This window comes from Barbus barbus (assembly GCF_936440315.1).
Source record: "Barbus barbus genome assembly, chromosome: 32".
Classification (NCBI taxonomy): domain Eukaryota; kingdom Metazoa; phylum Chordata; class Actinopteri; order Cypriniformes; family Cyprinidae; genus Barbus; species Barbus barbus.
Window position 1 is genome coordinate 15,563,506 of NC_136760.1, and position 17,344 is coordinate 15,580,849.

The 17,344-nt window shown below is 39.5% G+C and overlaps 1 protein-coding gene across 2 annotated transcripts in view; it reads left to right on the forward strand.

Annotated features, from left to right (window-relative positions):
• The first annotated feature begins 230 nt into the window (after positions 1-230).
• Positions 231-17,344, forward strand: part of LOC306852332 (actin filament-associated protein 1-like) — a 49,789-nt gene continuing 32,675 nt past the window's right edge. The window contains exon 1 of one of the 2 annotated variants that reach the window (XM_079389068.1): positions 231-362. In XM_079389068.1, coding sequence (XP_079245194.1) covers positions 341-362 — 22 coding nt within the window. In that variant the 5' untranslated portion in view covers positions 231-340. Of the gene's footprint in view, positions 363-15,319; positions 15,736-17,344 lie in introns of those variants that run through there. The other variant, XM_079389067.1, reaches the window with a different exon arrangement.

Here is a 17,344-nt window from a genome sequence, read left to right on the forward strand (position 1 = left end):
CCGATAGATAGATAGATAGATAGATAGATAGATAGATAGATGTGCTTCCTATATGTTTATTATATAAACAAAGTAGATAGACGTTGAAACTTAATATCTTCCAACACTCCTTGATCTAGCTACCCAGTTTGTAAATGTGACCGCCTCCCAGTTCTGCTATTGGTTGGATTTTTACTAGCGCGCTGCCGGATTGGCTCACACGGTTGTCAATCTCGGACCGATTTGACAGCGTGAGCGGTCCCTGAAGCGCAGATATGAATCTGAAGAAGCTCACACAGGCCAGAGGAACAACAGAGGTGCACGCGGAGACTGGGGAGGTCCACCACCTTGCGGTAAAGTTATGACGGAAAATAACGGAGAAGGTAAGATGTCACTGTTAAAATTATTTGACAGTTGTTGCTATTTATGCGTTGTGAAAGAGTCTTGGCCATCCATGAAATATTTCCTAATTTGTCGATTTCAACACACTGAGGTTTCTTAAGGACATGCGCTACTCAGAAAACATTTAATGTAAGTGTGGTAGGCTTACTTTCTATTGTTTATTTCTTTACAAATGCTAATAATAACACAAAAGAGCTCTGAAGCTGTCATCCTGTATTAATATTTTTCACATTTTTTTTGGAGCTGCCATCAACCCCTTTCTTCTTTTGGAGCTGAGGCTGAGCACAAAGAAGCACGAGGCATCCCGATGAAGGGGGGGGGTCAGCTGGGGGGGGGTCAGCTGGCGTCTCGAGCCCCAGTCTCTGATGATTATACAGAGGGGGAGGGGCTGAGAGAGGTGAAAAGCTAAATCATGAAGAACAAATCCAATTAATTTGATACAATGCAGTGGGATGACTCTTAAACCACTGGGAAAGGGAAGCTGGATTATGTTTTTGTCGTTTATATGAGGATGAAGCATAGTTCTCACTGACAACATCATAATTGCATCTCTGTGTCTAAGATTTCAGTCTTATGTTTACCCTAGCTGACCCTTTTTTTTAGCAGATTTGTTACTGTTGTTCTCAGGTGTTTTGCAAGTTGAGGGGATGTTTATTTAGAGAGGCTTTTTATATAAAGCGTTTGAGACCGTGTGAAAGTGTTTTCATCTCCAGTTTAGTTTTCCTCAAGGAGTAACTGACAATGGAGCCGATAAAACCCGTCATGCTGTGTATTGTTGGCTTTACTGACTCTGGCTCTAAGATGAAAGAAAACAGAACAAAACGTTAAAATCCACCAAAGTGGTCGCGTCTCATATCTCATTGTCCAGACTGTCTCAAAACAATCAAACCAGGTAAAGAAAATAGTAAATAATCAACTGGAACAGGTTGGGTTTGGCCAAACTGAGTTCTCGGACTACTTGGGTAGAAATACGATCATTTGTAAAAACAAAGATAAGCGTGTGGACAAAGCTCAGTATCTTTGATCAATAGCCAGTGTAGAGTTTAGAAGGGTGTGACCAAGCGCTTTGAGGGATGTTAGTCAAGGGCCATCTGGTAAAATGGGCGATGGAGCCTAACTTGACCTGTTCATCTGCTTTTGGCTGAACTTTCACCACAATTTGTATCATGCAAACAGGAGGTTCAGTTCAGGATGTTCTGCTTCCTAATCAGAGCAGAAACAAAGTACCTTTTTCTTATTGAATCCCACCCTTTAAAAATACTATTTCCTTCGATTCTCAAGTAAATGCTGATGTTACTGGCAGTTTCATATCGATCTGGGAGAGAACAAACACCTTTGTAAACCATGAACCACTAAAGGCTTGAACTAGGTACATTTGATTCCATTTAAGGAGAAAAAGCATGTGAGTTGCACCCTTATGGTAGCATAGCATGTGTAAGCTTGTTCATTTACACTTTATTTCAAGAATTTTGTAACCGCACAAAGTGAGGTCATCCAAGAGCTAAATGCCAGTATAGCTGAGTGTTGCATGGCCTCAGTATGTGGGAGTTTGATATTTTCTCTGATAGCTTGATGACTGGTCTGTACATGTGGTCAAAAGTCTGATTGCTGATGCAGTGACATCATTACTAGTGCACATCCGGACCTGCATTGTTGCAGTGTCTGTGCGAGAAAGAGAGAGGCCATTGGTGAAGATGGATGACTGGTCTTGCTTAATTTGCTGGAGAAAAAAAGCAGTCGTACAGATATTTTGTGGATGTTTGTTATCTTCTAATCACTGCTTTGAATGATGGGGAAAATGCAGTGATAATATACAGTATAGTAGACTGACTTGTACAAGTTCCCTTAAAGGCTTTTTTCCCCTCTTGTGGCTTTAGTCTAGCAGTCTGTGCCTTAGGATAGTTTTCACAGACAAGTCTCCAGTGGGTTTATATTAGTCTGCCTCGGGATGCAGTATGTAGTTTAATTGTGTGAGTGTGTGTGTGTCACATACAGCTGTGAACAGCTGCTGATTGTTTGTCTGTCTTAACAATACCAAACCACTTCCTGACCTCTGACACTGATTCCTATGGAAAGATATGTTGGTTTCTGAGAAGACTTGAAATGCATTGACAGTTGAAATTTTACTGATGCAATAAAAAGATAAGGAAATGTAACATGCATCATTAGGTTGAATAGTGATTGCCGAGGTTGCTTTGTTCCTTCTCGATAGGTGAGTATCATTAGTTTTGCTTTGTTTCACAGAGCTAATCGTTGCCGTACGTATGTGTGGGGCGGAGCTATCAAAATAGCAGCAAGAACCTTTCAAATGTCAACATTGGCTTCCAGAAATCACTTGCCCCACCTTTAATAAAAAGACATTTTAAGTTTAATTATAACGCCACATGTCCACAATTATTCAAACAACGAACAAATTATACAGCGAGCAAAGAACATTTACATTATCAAAGAATATCGCTGAATTCAGTCTAGCGTGAGTGTAAGAACTCTAAAAAAGCTATAAGCTACAATAAGTGTTGTCTGCAGTGTATGATGAATTAATCTCTTATTTACATCGCATGTACATCTGCATTTTGTTGTTTCTGATGAGAGAATTTGCCAAAGTGCACTGACCAAAACTTTTGCGTATCAACAATGTTAATATTTTGAAAAATCCCCTTAAATAATAGAAATATTCTTGAAGAAAATAAAAAATTCTTGAACTAAAATCACAAAAGCACAAATAAATATTGGTTCGCACATAACTCTGTCTTCATTTGTATGTTAATCTTGTTTGGGTTGGGAATTTGGGCTGTTTAATATTAGGATTTTGTCAAAAATCCCCCACCATGGCCCTGCCCTGCAACATCAAGCCCCGGCCCTCAGCACCCCCAGATAAAATATGTTCCCGCTGCTATGATAGTATTTCAACACCACGGGTTGCCAGTATGCGGAAAACACGTATAAATTGGGTCAGAGATCATAGATTCTACCCGACCTAAAAAGCTGTGGGATCCATCTAAAAAGCTCTATCATGACCAGGGGTATAGTAAAACATGGATTAATAAACTCATCAACTTCCAATGTAAGACTTGTCACCTTCCTTTGTAAATAGCGATCATTCCAATTGTGTGTCCTGGAGTGGGCGGGACAAACAACCAACATTTTGAATTTGGACTGTAGTAGCCATTTCAACCACTAGCTGTCAATATGACACACTGCACCTTTAAAACTTACAGATTGTCTCTTCTTGGACGACTCATTTTTCACTACCCAGACTTTTGTCCAAACAGGTGCTCAAACACAATATGAAGGGTATAACAATGATTAAAATATATGAATATAGATATATGAATTTATAAGTTAAACAAGTAAAAACAAAAATAGTTTTATTAAATAAATATAAAGTTCTGAAGTAACACTGTGTAAACAGCTGTGCAAGATGTCTCTCTAGCGCTGTCAGTTACCCATACTGCCCACGGCTGTGTAACATGACTGGACTGGAGTGGCAGATCTTTAAAGTAAAAGCCTTTTGGCTCTTCTTCAGCTTTGGAGGTTGTCCCATTAGGGTTTTACATCGAGACATAGCCAGAGGGAAGATGTAGCTTTGCTCTTTTTTGTTGTTGTTGAACTCAGCATACTCAAGTGTGTTTGTGTTCACAAAGAAGGTGCTTGTACTTCAAATTGCCCATTTGAGTACATGTGTGTGTGTAGACTCAGAGTGTCTGCTGTAAACCAAGCTGAACTCGAGACCTCTGAGTCACTGTCTGAGAAAGCTTTAGTTTTCTTTCTCTTGCTTTCATTGAATATTCTTGGAATCATTTAAAGTGGAGGTTTACTGTCATTTCTGTCATTATTTGTTTCCACTATGTTTCGTTATTTGTGTATGACATGGAAAGCGAAAGAGGGAAAATAAGGGAAATAACTGAGGAAGGTGTGGAAATTGTGGCAGAGATACAGAAGATGAAAGTTGCTGTGGTTCTTAACACTCCTGACCACATCACAGGCAAAGAGGAATCTGATTAGACTGATGTGGTTGGTGTTATTCGCCGGGTGGAAACTCTGGTTAAGTATTTTGTGTTTAGGGTGTGTTGTCGCAGCCAAGGTAACAGTCTTTCTGTAAAGGCTTGTTTTATAGCTAACAGATGCTAGAACTGTTAGCATAAATAATTAATGCACAGTGTGCTGTAATTGTTTGGAGATTTTAGGAGCTGAGCTAGTTTAGACTTTTAAGAATAACCTATAATGATTTGTTATTTGTCTTCATAGATTCCTGAAATTTACTGTTTGAATGACTCATACCAGACAATTTCCTAAAAAATGCAGCAATAATCAAATAGAAAATCTGCAGGCATTATTGTAAAAGTTTGTCACGCTAAAGAAAGACTGCTTATGTAACAGTCCTAGTGTGCAAAGATCTCGACCAGTGAAAGTGAATATAAGAGGACACAGACACAAGAACACACACATCTTTATGATGGTGTTTGTTGGTTTATACTAGTATTCATAGGAGGTGATTAAACAAACTTCATCTAATATAATCATCTTCAAACCAGTGTAGTTAATTGTTAACAAAAACTCAAAATGATCAATTTCCAGTTGTATCTGTTTCTCTCCTAAAACAGCTGACCTACATGAACTCTTTCTTTCTGTGTTTCACCGAATTCTTTCAGTTCTGAAAACACACACCATCTGTGTTTTTGGGTTTGATCCTGCAGGTGTATTTGTAAGCACTGGTATTTAGACCTTGAGGCAGCTCTCTCATCTTTCTACAGTAATTTCTCTTCTCTCTGCTGCTCGGCATGCCTTTTCGTGCCAATTTTGTGCCTGTTGTTACCTGTTTACTGCATTCATTTTGATATGCCAGATGAATAGAGACAGGAATTAAAGAACACTCACACATTCACTGTATTCTACAAAATCCCAAAAACAATGTAAACAGAAGAGGCCCACTTTATAGTAATCACTCTGTAGTCTATGGGGAAAGTGACGGTGACTAATAGATTATGTCACTTCCTGTTGTGGGTCAGAAGGGGAGTAAAAGTGAGTCAAACTTTGGGTTCTAAATCTCAAAGGGAGAACATATATTTCAACGCTCAGGCAGTATCCTTGTGTGTGTGTGTGTGTGTGGGGGGGGGGGGGGTGCACAAACAAACTCACACATTTCTTTTTATGCTTTTCCACCTATTCATGTTATTGTAACCCACTTTCCATCAATTCCAATTTATTTTTAATAGGAGAGTATGATTTTTAGGGTGATGATGAAGGCAACTTTTGGGTACCTGAGTAAAATGCTTAGTTTGGATTTTAGACAAGACTTGTTTTCACATGTTTTTGGAATAGTGGTTTCATGCTTTTCTGTAGTAAATGTATGTACTTATGTGCATTTATAGAGCTGCTGGTAAAATAACCAGGTGATAAAGGTGATGTTCAAGTTCTGGTTGCGTTCTGCAAAATTGAAATGCTCTTCATTATGAACTTTTTTAAGCACACAGAGATGTGTGCCGAGGCCTCCAGACCTGTCCTTTTAAATTGATTGTACTGTACATGAAGGTTAATGTGTAGGTATTATGATTTGTGGGAATAAATTCCCTGTATTTCACTGTATTTTTTGACACACCCACACAAAGCCCAGAGGCTATACATACTGAAACTTCAAGCTTAGTGTGCTTTCACACTAGTGCTTTTAGTCTGTTTGGTGTTAAATTTTGGTTTGGTTTGCTTGCTGGGTGGTAGAAAGTTTTTTCTTAAGTAATAAAAATAAGCAGGAAATTTATTTTTAAGAATGTTTCATGAAATTTTGCCCCTGGTTGGTCCTCACCGCATGTTTCCTAATGCAGCCAAGCTACTTTCACTGTAGTAGTGTCACCTGCACATGACACTTCTGTAGATGAAATTGTGCCTGTTCCAAAGACAGCCAGTATTGTGCAAGTTACTTCCAAACTGTAATACATTATAGATTACTTGTTACTGTTATTTAAAAGTAATTCTGTACCTTACAATATTACTGTCTCGGAATTGTAATGCGTTACATGACTCCTTTATTACTTTTGAGTTACTTTCACCAAAATAACTACAGAAGTACATTTACATTTATTCATTTAGCTGACGCTTTTATCCAAAGCGACTTACAATTGCTATACATGTCAGAGGTCGCACGCCTCTGGAGCAACTAGGGGTTAAGTGTCTTGCTCAGGGACACATTGGTGTCTCACAGTGGATTCGAACCCGGGTCTCTCACACCAAAGGCATGTGTCTTATCCACTGCGCCATCACCACCCCTAAGTAGAACTAAACATTCTAAAATGACAAAATGTACCTGCACGGGCCTCAAATTTAGGCCCTAGCCCGAGACGCTGAGGCCCTAAAACAGTTCAAGCATATAACAATGTTTAAACGTTAAACCTAGATAAATGTGCTGCGCTGCATCCAGTAGTTTGTGGGGAGTGGAAGCTAAAGCACAGGACATGGAGGCACCAGCGCAATCAATTGCAATTTTTTTCAATGGAAACAACTTACGCGTAATTTTTGCTCATAAAGGTAACAGTAATACATCATTCGGAACTGTAAAGGGTCTACTTTTATTTGTGTGCACTCACAATATCAACAAAACGTTGTGCTTTTATCTTGAACAGGAGCGCTTCACAAAAATGAACCGAAAGACAGCGAATACATGCCTCACAGACATAATAAATATATCTATAGAAAGCTTTAAATTACTACTTAACTAAATAAATAAAAACAAAAACTCTTTAATATAATCCTCATCCGTGAAGATGCACTTCTCTAAAGGCGCATCTAATGAGGAGATGGCGTGTGCTTACTATTTCCCCCGGACACATTCATGGTAATTACTTTTGCTGGGGCTTTATTGCAAGCTTTATTGTGGGTATTTGAACGCAGAACTCTTCAGCTGTGCTGATGGCTCGCTGCTGCTGCGGGACACTAAACGAGCCACTCTTGAAAGTCGCACCAGCACGGACTCATATTGTTTCCACCAGCGCGGCAATTTTTTTCATCTTTATATTTTAGACATCCATCAATTATTGATAAGGAGAAGCCTAAAACAGGCCCGAGGACCGGCCCGCGTCTGAACTATGACGTGAATATTGTCCCGAAGTCCCGGCTCTAGGAACGTAAAAAAGTTGGAGCCCGACTTTAAATTACATTTTTAATTTTTTTTTATTTTGGTCCAAAAGGGTGTTGTAACGCAAGCGTTACTGAACATGTACCGAGTAAAATATTACTGAAAATTGATTAGTAATGCCTTACACTACTGCGTTACAGCAAAAAGTAATCCGTTATTTAATGCATTACTATTTAATGTAACGCGTTACTCCCAACACTGAAGACAGCAATCTGCAGTGTTGTGATGGAATATCTTCTGTTGAAACAGGTGGTTCACTTGATCCAGAGGAAATTCTGTAGTGGACCATTGCCAGTGTTTGAATGTGTATGTTTGTTTGTGTGTGTGAGTGCATTGCATCTTACAGGTTACATTGTTATTGTAACCTTTAGCAGCTTCTACTTTTAGTCCTCAGTAAATCTTACAGAGTTTCCACAGCAAAACTGTCAGAGATGTGAGTGCTAAGATCATGGCATTCTTTCATGGATTAAAGCACACAGGCATTTGCTGCTTTAGATCATAAACACCCTCATACATTGTCTAGATAACAGCAGGATTGGATTTGAAAGCCAAGGGAGTAAATGGTTATGACATTTTAAAACATCAATTTTTCAGAGATGCAGAGAATAGGATATATACATATTAGAGATGCCAGTATTCTTTGGCTTGAATCTACTTGAAAATTGATTCTGATATATCGCATTTTAGATTTAGCACAATCTTAGATTTTACACAACACATATTGGCATCACATTATTCTATAAGGTTGTAGCAATTCATATTTTTCTCCATATTTCTATTTTATATGAGTGAATGTTATTGTCTTTGTCATCTTATTTTCTATCCTCCCTCTCTCTTTTCTTTCAGTGTATGATAGTTGTTTGTTGTTGCAGTCATTCAGCACTTTTACACTTCAGCTCTGCAGATGTTTCTTTGGAATGCTATTCCCATCATCCCTCTCTTCTAAATGGTCCTTTGCAGTACCGCCATTGGCTGCGCACAGAGCCTCCGCCTCATATGCTGTCTTCAGAGAGAATGATGAGTATAATTTTACCAAGTTTACAAAACACAAAACTGATAGACAGGAATGATATGCTGTCTTTACATGCTATGGCTATGCCACATAAAATAACAAACAAACACAAAGCAAAAGGTAACATAAAATACATACAAAATATAAAAATACATACAAAACAAAAGAAACAGATTTTATAAATGGTCTTTGCCCATGGTGATTTAAAACGGTTGCTTTTGTAATCAGTGTAACAAAGTAAAAAACATGCTACATCTACACCTAGAATATCAGAAGAGAACCATGATTTTTCCATCAATCCATCTTTTTTTATTAGTGTTAAAGTTCAACATAGATGACCCAGATCAGTGTGAATATTTGGGGGACTGCTGGATGCTTAAAGCTGATTGGTCCGCTCCCTGACAGTAAGGGTGAGGTTTGGTAATTTGTGTCTGCCAGGTGAAGTAAAGGTCTTCCACATTCTTCTGTTTTCCTTCCTTCTCCTCCTTGCACACTCTAAATACCTTTACATGCACTTATTTTCGTCACTTAGTTTTATTCATACTTATTTCCTATTAATCTGATTATTTCAGGTCTACACCACTTTTACACACCAATCTGATTTAGGTGTTTAAATGAATGCCTTGCATGTACTTTTCCCCTGCAATGTAAATAGTCCTGGTCTGTGTGTCCACTTAGGGTCAGAATTAACATTATGGACACAAATCAGAGTTATTTGACTCAATCTAAACAGAATTGGAATTTAATAGATAAAATGGATGCGCTTCTATATTTCAATGGCCATGAAAGCAGTTCTTTTTCTTTTTGTATTGTATTATCTAATTTTCTTTCTTTTGTTGGGTTCATTTATCAACCCTAGGCTGACTACTTTGGTCTGCTGTAAGAGGCCAGGACCCATATATGTACAAGATCACATATCAAGAATGCTGTCTCTGGATCAGAGCTGCTTCTTTGCACTCCTTGTCTTAAACTCCAGTAAACAATGTGAGAATCTGATCCTAAATCAGCACTCTGCACAAATACATGCTGTTGAATCTCCGGGGGTGGACTTCCTCCCTGAGGTCTGATGAAAATCAATGTCTGTGGTTCTGGCTGAGTCTGGCTGAAACATTTATCAAGATCATCTGATGGAAAGTGCCTGGATCTGAGGAAATGAAGGACTGTGTGATGTCCGCTATTTACTGAAAGGATTTGTATTTGATTGCTGAGTTCAGCAATCCAAGGAAAACCAGATAAAAATGTACTGGAAAAAAAACTGAGGTGGGGGGGGCTTATATATTTTTCATTAAAGCAGATTGATTTCTTAATTGGGTCTCCTCCCCCCATTGGGCTGGCCCGCCATACCCAACAACACGTCTACAGTCTCAGCCTGGCCAGATGGTGGACTGAGCCTCAAAGTGCTGGGGTGGCCTGATGGAGGGAGGTGTGTGCGTTGAGTGTGTGTTAGTGGTTGTGACTTGTAGTCCTGCTGGGCCATCCTCTCCTTCGTATATCTTTGTATCCATCTGACTGTTTGCTGTGAACGGCTGGAGCTAAAGAGGCACCCTGGCTATAGCAGCTGGCACTTGAGACTGGGTGTGGATTGGGGGAGGGTCATGTGTATGTTATCAAGGATTGGTATCGGGAAGAACAAGAGGAAGGAAGGAAATGTAATTGGACTGAAAAAGTAGGTGGACTTTGTAGATGAAAGAAGGCAAAAATACACAAAATTAGGAAGACTCTGACCATTCTGGGAAAAAAAGAGTTAGGGAATCAATGCAAAGTGGATACTTTATAGAGCAATAGAAGAAAGCATAGAATGAGTTTCATGCAGCAGCTTGTTCCTGTTGAAAACAGGATGGTTGCAGATGGTTATCCAAGTTGAACTCCTATCTTGGTCATCTTGTCCTTGCCAACACTGTACTTGGTACTCAGTGTGCTTTGACATTTTCTGTTAAAACCAGTATGCAAATATATTTGAACTGAATTACACTTTCAGTGCTGAATAATAAATAGAGAGTGGTTGCTCTGAAGCAGTTGGAGAGAAAAAAATGCAAAAATTCTGACTGGTACAATTTCAGTCAGGCTAAACCATTTACATGACATTTTAAGAACGTTAATTATTGCTCTAGTCTGATGAAAATCCAACTTTCTTTGTTTATATCAGTGCGCGTATTGATTATTCTTGACTGAGCATACATCACTGTAGAGGAAACGAGAGCAAGAACATAGCGTGGCCTCATCCGCACCAGTCCGGAGTATCATGTGTGGAATGTTGAGCTGTTTTTTGTCAAAGCCTTCTTTAGGGCGGTTTAAGGATATAGGATTGTGTATCTCCACTGAGACCCTTTGTTGGACGGGTTTGTAGTGCACTATCCCGCTGACCCTGCCCAAACCAAACACAGCACTAATGTATGTCTGAAACCCAGCCAGGATATTTCAAATGAGCAGCGTGTCAAAAGGCAGTCATGCTCACTCTGATTCTGACCTAGTTTTAAATACTCCTTAGCATTGCTCCGTCTTCCCTTCATCAAGGCTTTCCTCCACTGGACCACAGCCAGTACTCCATACTGCCCATCCATATGCGCTGCAGCTTTCTGCACTATAAAATGACTCTGGTGTCAAATTATGCAACTACAGCTGAGCAGAGCGGTCTTTACCTCATAGCCATACGGACAGTCTGTGAAGCCTGATTGCTTGTGATGATGATGATGACGATTTCTCCAGACCTGTGTACAGAGTTTTGTTTGCAGTGTACCAGCTCAGAATGTTTCCATTATTCACATTTACTGCCTGTGTAAGTCAATCTCTCTGTGTGTGTGCTTATTTAGTTTAATTTTCCACATGTGTACACGAGATAACATCTTATCAGAGAAAAATTGCAAACTGGAGAGCAAGCAGTTAAAATGATGCCAAGGTTTGTTGCTTTTTTGCCATTATGTGTTGACTACCTAGTTATGCTGTTTCAATTGGATGCATTGCAGTTCATTTAACACATTTCCTTGAATATGAACACATCTGAGGTATTTACAACAGCAACATGTGTAGCTAAATTCAGTCTCTGCAATCTGGCACAAATTAATTTTCATTGCAGACTGCAGTGTACATGTTTTCTCTCAGGCACTAGGCTATACAAATATACTACTTATATGGTATAGCTTGTGTAACTTCGGTATACAAGGTGTTTAATCTCACTGATATTATGCTTTTGGAATATTACAGGATATAACCTGGAAGACATAAACTGTCTTATCAGATCATCCACCTCCTGTGGCCCTAAATCCTGTCTGTCTACTCTTTGTTAATTCCATAAGGAGGTTTTGGTTTGATTATACTGTATGTGTGTGTGTGTAAGAGAAGAGTACAGCCTAAATGTCTTTTGAAATTTTAGTCACATCTCTGCTGTTTGGATACTGAGAGTAGCAGGGGTGTAGATTGCAGAGCTGATATTCACTAGTTTCAAATGAATCAAAAATACTCGGCAACATTCCAGAAACAGGAAAACATTGTCCAGCAATTATAAAGGTTCAGCAAGTCCTGCAAGCATTTCAGGGATGAAAAATGCATGTCAAAGGGTTCATTCGGGACCCTGATTATAAATGCTAGTTTTCTAGCAGAAACAACATTGTCTAGAGCATTCAAATTAACTTGTCTCTGGAATTCAGTCCATTTACTTTTGAGGTCTTGTAATCAAAAATCCTGTTGTCTTGCAGGTGGTGTGCATATGATTTTGGCTTGTTTATTTTGCCAATGAGGCCAAGCACTTTAGTAATGAGCTGTTTCACCAGGACACAGATTATTGCTGCATTCCTTGGAGACATGAAAACACATAAGCACTGATGAGTGACACACAGGCACATTCTGTGAGATGCACTTCAAAAGACCTTGAATTCAGCTCATGTGTTGCCCCTGACAAAACAGCCTTTGCTGTAATGAATGCCCTGCACTGGAACCTAGAAGAAACAGTCATTCCACTGGCTACCAGGCTCTTTAATGCTTCATTAGAGTTCTGTTTGTTTAAAGCTTACCCTCCTTACAGTTACCAGTTTGCCAGAGGGGCCTCCACCCTGCTTCCAACATCCTGAGCAAGTGATGTGAAGGCCACGTCCTGTAGAGGGGTATCACAGAATTGCTTTGTTTTGACAGCGTGTCTGGAGCTGGGAAGAGATAAAGTTTAGATGCGGTTTGCTCATAATGTTGTTTACATGAGATACAGTTTCATTCTATTCTTTGTTTCTTTATCACTATTCACAGTTTGTGTGTTTCAAATTAGCTGAATGACTCGATGTTTGAGATTCCTGACAGAAATGAAGTGTTTCACAATTTTGTTTTAAATGGCTTGCAGCTCTTCTTCTGTATCTCTCTAAAGACTCTTGACTCTTCTAAAATATCACTCTATTGGATTGTGTGTGCACTGTATTGAATTGTGCCGTTATAATGACCTCAAAAGTAACCTTATTCTCTCTCTCTCTGTCTTCTCCACATAACTCACTCTAGATTGTCTGACTTGTGCCATGTGCCTTTTTTAATGTGAGTAGAAAGTAAACACGTCATGACTTTCATGTGATGCCACAAGAAGCAGATGACGGTGCATATTTAAGTTAAATGCACAAGGTATACCCCAACTGATAAAGTTATAGAGGAAAGCAACTAAACAAACAGAACACAGATAAGTATGTTATCATAAAACTGGCACTTGTTTGAATCTGATACAGTGTTGAATCTGATAATGTGGTGTGGGGAATGCAGGCTTTGTGTTGAAACCTCTTAGTCAACGACACCATTGCTTTCTGCTGTGCTGCAGGCTTTGGGTTGACTTAATGTCTGCATATCAATTTGATTTCCTCCCCACAGTATGATGTCAGAGCATATAGTTGTTTTTGTGCCAAGGCCAAATACATGGATCAGTGTCCAGATACAATATCCTGCTGACATGCACGCGAGTTCACTTGGCCACCCACACGTGTGCAATGATTTGCAATCCAGTCATACCTTTACATTAACTTGTAATTACATTCTTAAAAAGAAATAATAACCTTTTGTATAAAATTTGTATTTTCATCACAAATTCCAAATTATGATGTTATGGGCCTTTATGGTGTGTAATACATGTGAACCCCCTGTAGGTGATGAGGGATAAAATTTTGGATAAATGGGACATGCATGAGAAGGCTGAGAAAGTCCTGACTGAAATCTTTAAAAGATCTTTTCTTTAGTTTTAATTTTTTATTTTCAAATAAATGTACAACAGATTTAGGCCATATCAGCCTTGGACCTGTTTGTGAAAGTGAAAGTGACGTGACATACGGCCAAGTATGGTGATCCATACTCGTAATTCGTGCATTTACCCATCCAAAGTGCACACACACAGCAGTGAACACACACACACCGTGAACACACACCCGGAGCAGTGGGCAACCATTTTTTATGTTGCGGCGCCCGGGAAGCAGTTGGGGGTTTGGTGCCTTGCTCAAGGGCACCTCAGTCATGGTATTGAGGGTGGAGAGAGCGCTGTACATTCACTCCCCCCACGTACAATTCCTGCTGGCCCGAAACTCAAACTCACAACCTTTGGATTACGAGTCCGACTCTCTAACATTAGGCCACGACTTCCCCCCCCCAAAAAATTATATATTTTTTTTTTCTCTGCATTTAACCCACCCACACACCCGGAGCAGTGGGCAGCCATGTTGCGGCACCCATGGAGCAGTTGGGGGTTCAGTGCCTTCCTCAAGGGTCTCACCTCAGTCATGGTATTGAAGGTGGAAGAGAGCGCTAGTTATTCACTCCCCCCATGTATTGGAAACATGAGAAGCATTAGTCACAAATTTAAGCACCAGTGTTTCACAAGTGGTAAAACAAACACTTTAGCCACTAAAGACTGTATATTAATGCTCTGTTAAAACATCTAGGTCAGTGACCCTGATGTTTTCATCACACACCAGCACATGGATGTTGCAGAGTTTCTCACGTTTTAGGTCCTGTAATAAATCAATAAATAGATGGCTGATGTATAGAAATAATGTATAAACTTGACAGAGAAATATGTTCACTTGTGCTACAATAAAGGAGAAAACCTTTTTTCTGTCTCATCTCTTTCTATGTTAGAGGCAGGGTCTACTTTTCTTTCCTCCATAGTTCTATTCAACTTTTCAGTGTCAGCATAAGTGATAATGTCTGGTAAAATGAAAAAATAGGTGATAAAATTATAATGTCTGGTCACTTTGTTTCTTAAAAAATTCTGTCAGTGTGAATGAGCCCTAATTAGATTGTCTTGTATGTGTTTGTAGTTGACTAAAATGTAACTCTTTTGACTCTGATTGAAGTCACAGGTGATTCTAAATGCTCCTTCAGCCCAAATTCTTCATCTGAACTGCTCCTAAAAATAAGAAACCTTAGTTTGCTATATAACATCTCTGGCATGCTGCACTCCGTTACAGTGAAAACACGAATTAAAATACAACCAAATGCAGTTTTGATATACATAAAATGGCAAACAGTAACAATTACGTTTGATGATGACCTTTGTGTTAAAGATGAATCAAAATATTTGATTAGAAAACGCCTATAGATCAATATAAATCAGAATCTACAAAGTTGAACCCTTGGATGAGCTCATGTATTGATTTTAAAACTTCTTTAGGCTTAAAGTTTTTTATTAAATACAGACAAGGATAAAGATGCTCTTGATCAGTCTGAGGTAAATATTCTAATCTTGCATATGGGAGTAATAAACCTATCCTCGTTAATCGTCCCTCTCCACACACATGCGCTGTATCCAGCTGTGGAATTGGAGAAGTGGCGCTACAGGGCGGAGGAAATAGACAGAGGAAACTAAATAGAGAGGAAGGAGGTCCCACTTTTCGCCGAGCACGACATGGAGAGAAAGTGAGAGATTTTACTTCAAGTTTTCAAGCAGCTCCCCTTAGAAGGCGCAGCGGTTTGCTGTCGGGATCGCGATAAACAGAAAGCGAACAGAGCGGCTCTGTGTCAGGATCGAGAAGAGATTCAGGGGAAGTTTTCAGAGGAAACGAGACTTTGCCGGGCGCTAGCGAGCGGAGGAGGTCTGCTGCTGGTTCGCACAGGGAGAAAGCAGGGAAAACAGAGACGGCTCTGTTGCGCGGATTTTAATGAAATACAGCAGCTGTCGGACACACGCCTGCAACCTCTACCTACCCCGAGTTAGATGCGTTTGACTTTAAGATGCGGAGCGACCCCATACTGTTCGCCTCGAGGGGTGAGTGTCCCGTCCCTCCATGAGTGGATTCATTGTTGCACGCTTTGAGAGCGTCGATTAATATTACTGTCACCAGACGTTTCATTTGTAGCATGAAACAACAATGTGTCTTTTAGTGAGTTGCAATATCACAACAAACAAACAAACAGACGTTATTCTGTTAGAAACACATTTCTCATTCTGGAATAGCCACGCGCTTTGAGTAAAGAACAAGTTTGTCAAAAAGCTTTTCGGATTAATTGAATTTGAACTATACAGTAAGTGAGAAAATACTCAATATTTAATATGACGGACATTTCAAAGGGAAGAGCTGAGTTCATCCCGTGAGTCAGATTTTCTCCGTTGAATCCTTCATAGCTTTTCTCTCAGGTCATTTAGAAAAGCCTTTGCGATTTGAAATGTGGAGGCGGTCAGTTTAATAGCGTTGCAAGGAAGTCATTGTTTGCTGTTTGTTAGTTTGTATTATAAAACATGTTTTAAAAAGTGCTTGTCGTTTTTAATGTTCAGATTTGCATTGATTTGAAACTAATTCTTTTAAATGCTATTATAATAATATTTGTATTAGCACTTTAGAATAATTAAATCACATTTGAGAACGAACGATTCCAGTCATCCATAATAACTTTAGGGTGATACAGGTGCCCTGTTATCTTCTGTCACAGAAGTCTGCACTTTCAAAAACACAATTTGAGCTGGATAGGCAGGACGTCTGTGATTGGTTGGCTGGCTGGCAGCTGTGAGGTGTCAGGTATCCCATACGTGCATCACAGCTTTGCACTCTGTTGGATATGACAGAGCCCTATTGTCCACAATGGCTTAACAGTATCTGAGTGCAGGGCGCAGTATTGACTTTGGGCTTGTGCATGTAAAGGGCCAACTGTGGTTTTGCCATAGCATTGTTGAGTATTATTACAAGGCTCTGTGGGATGCTTTCTTCTGATTGGTCAGTTGCAGTGGTCATACTTTAATTCTGAATGATTGTTATGGGAACATTGTACATGTCATTGTAACAAAATAAACTCCTTTAGGTTGATACCAGAGCCCTCTCCTTTTTTCAGTGTCTGGTTTATTTTGTGTTGTATTATCCTTTACATATGTTACTGAATGGTGAAACTACAACACCATTCTTTATTTGAAGTTTTGGCACTAAAACATGTCAGCATAGTTCCAGATGTGACAATTTTCCTTTTGGATTTGAACTTTTCATCTCGTTCTAAAGCTCAAGCTGGGCTGCGCTGGTGGTTAATGTGTTTATTGGCATTTATGAACATGGCACAGTGTTGTTAGACCAGTTAGACATGGTACGAATTGGCACTCGATTACTGTGTGTGATGTGGGTATTGGTCTGCTGCTAGCCTACTTGGCTTTATTTTAGGGGGTCTCCTCATCGACTGTTTCCACGCTTATGACTTTTTAAAGACTTACACGTGCTAGAAACCCCCAAAGCCCTTCCTTCCCTCCAAGTAGAGATGTCTGAACCAAAAAAGATGGGAGGGAAGAAGAGAACTATTTAACTTTGCCTTCCTTCATCTTTTCCACCCACTCTGTCAACTGCTGCTTGGCTCCACTGCAGTCTTTTATCATATTTTTCATTTTTTTCCCTCTCTTA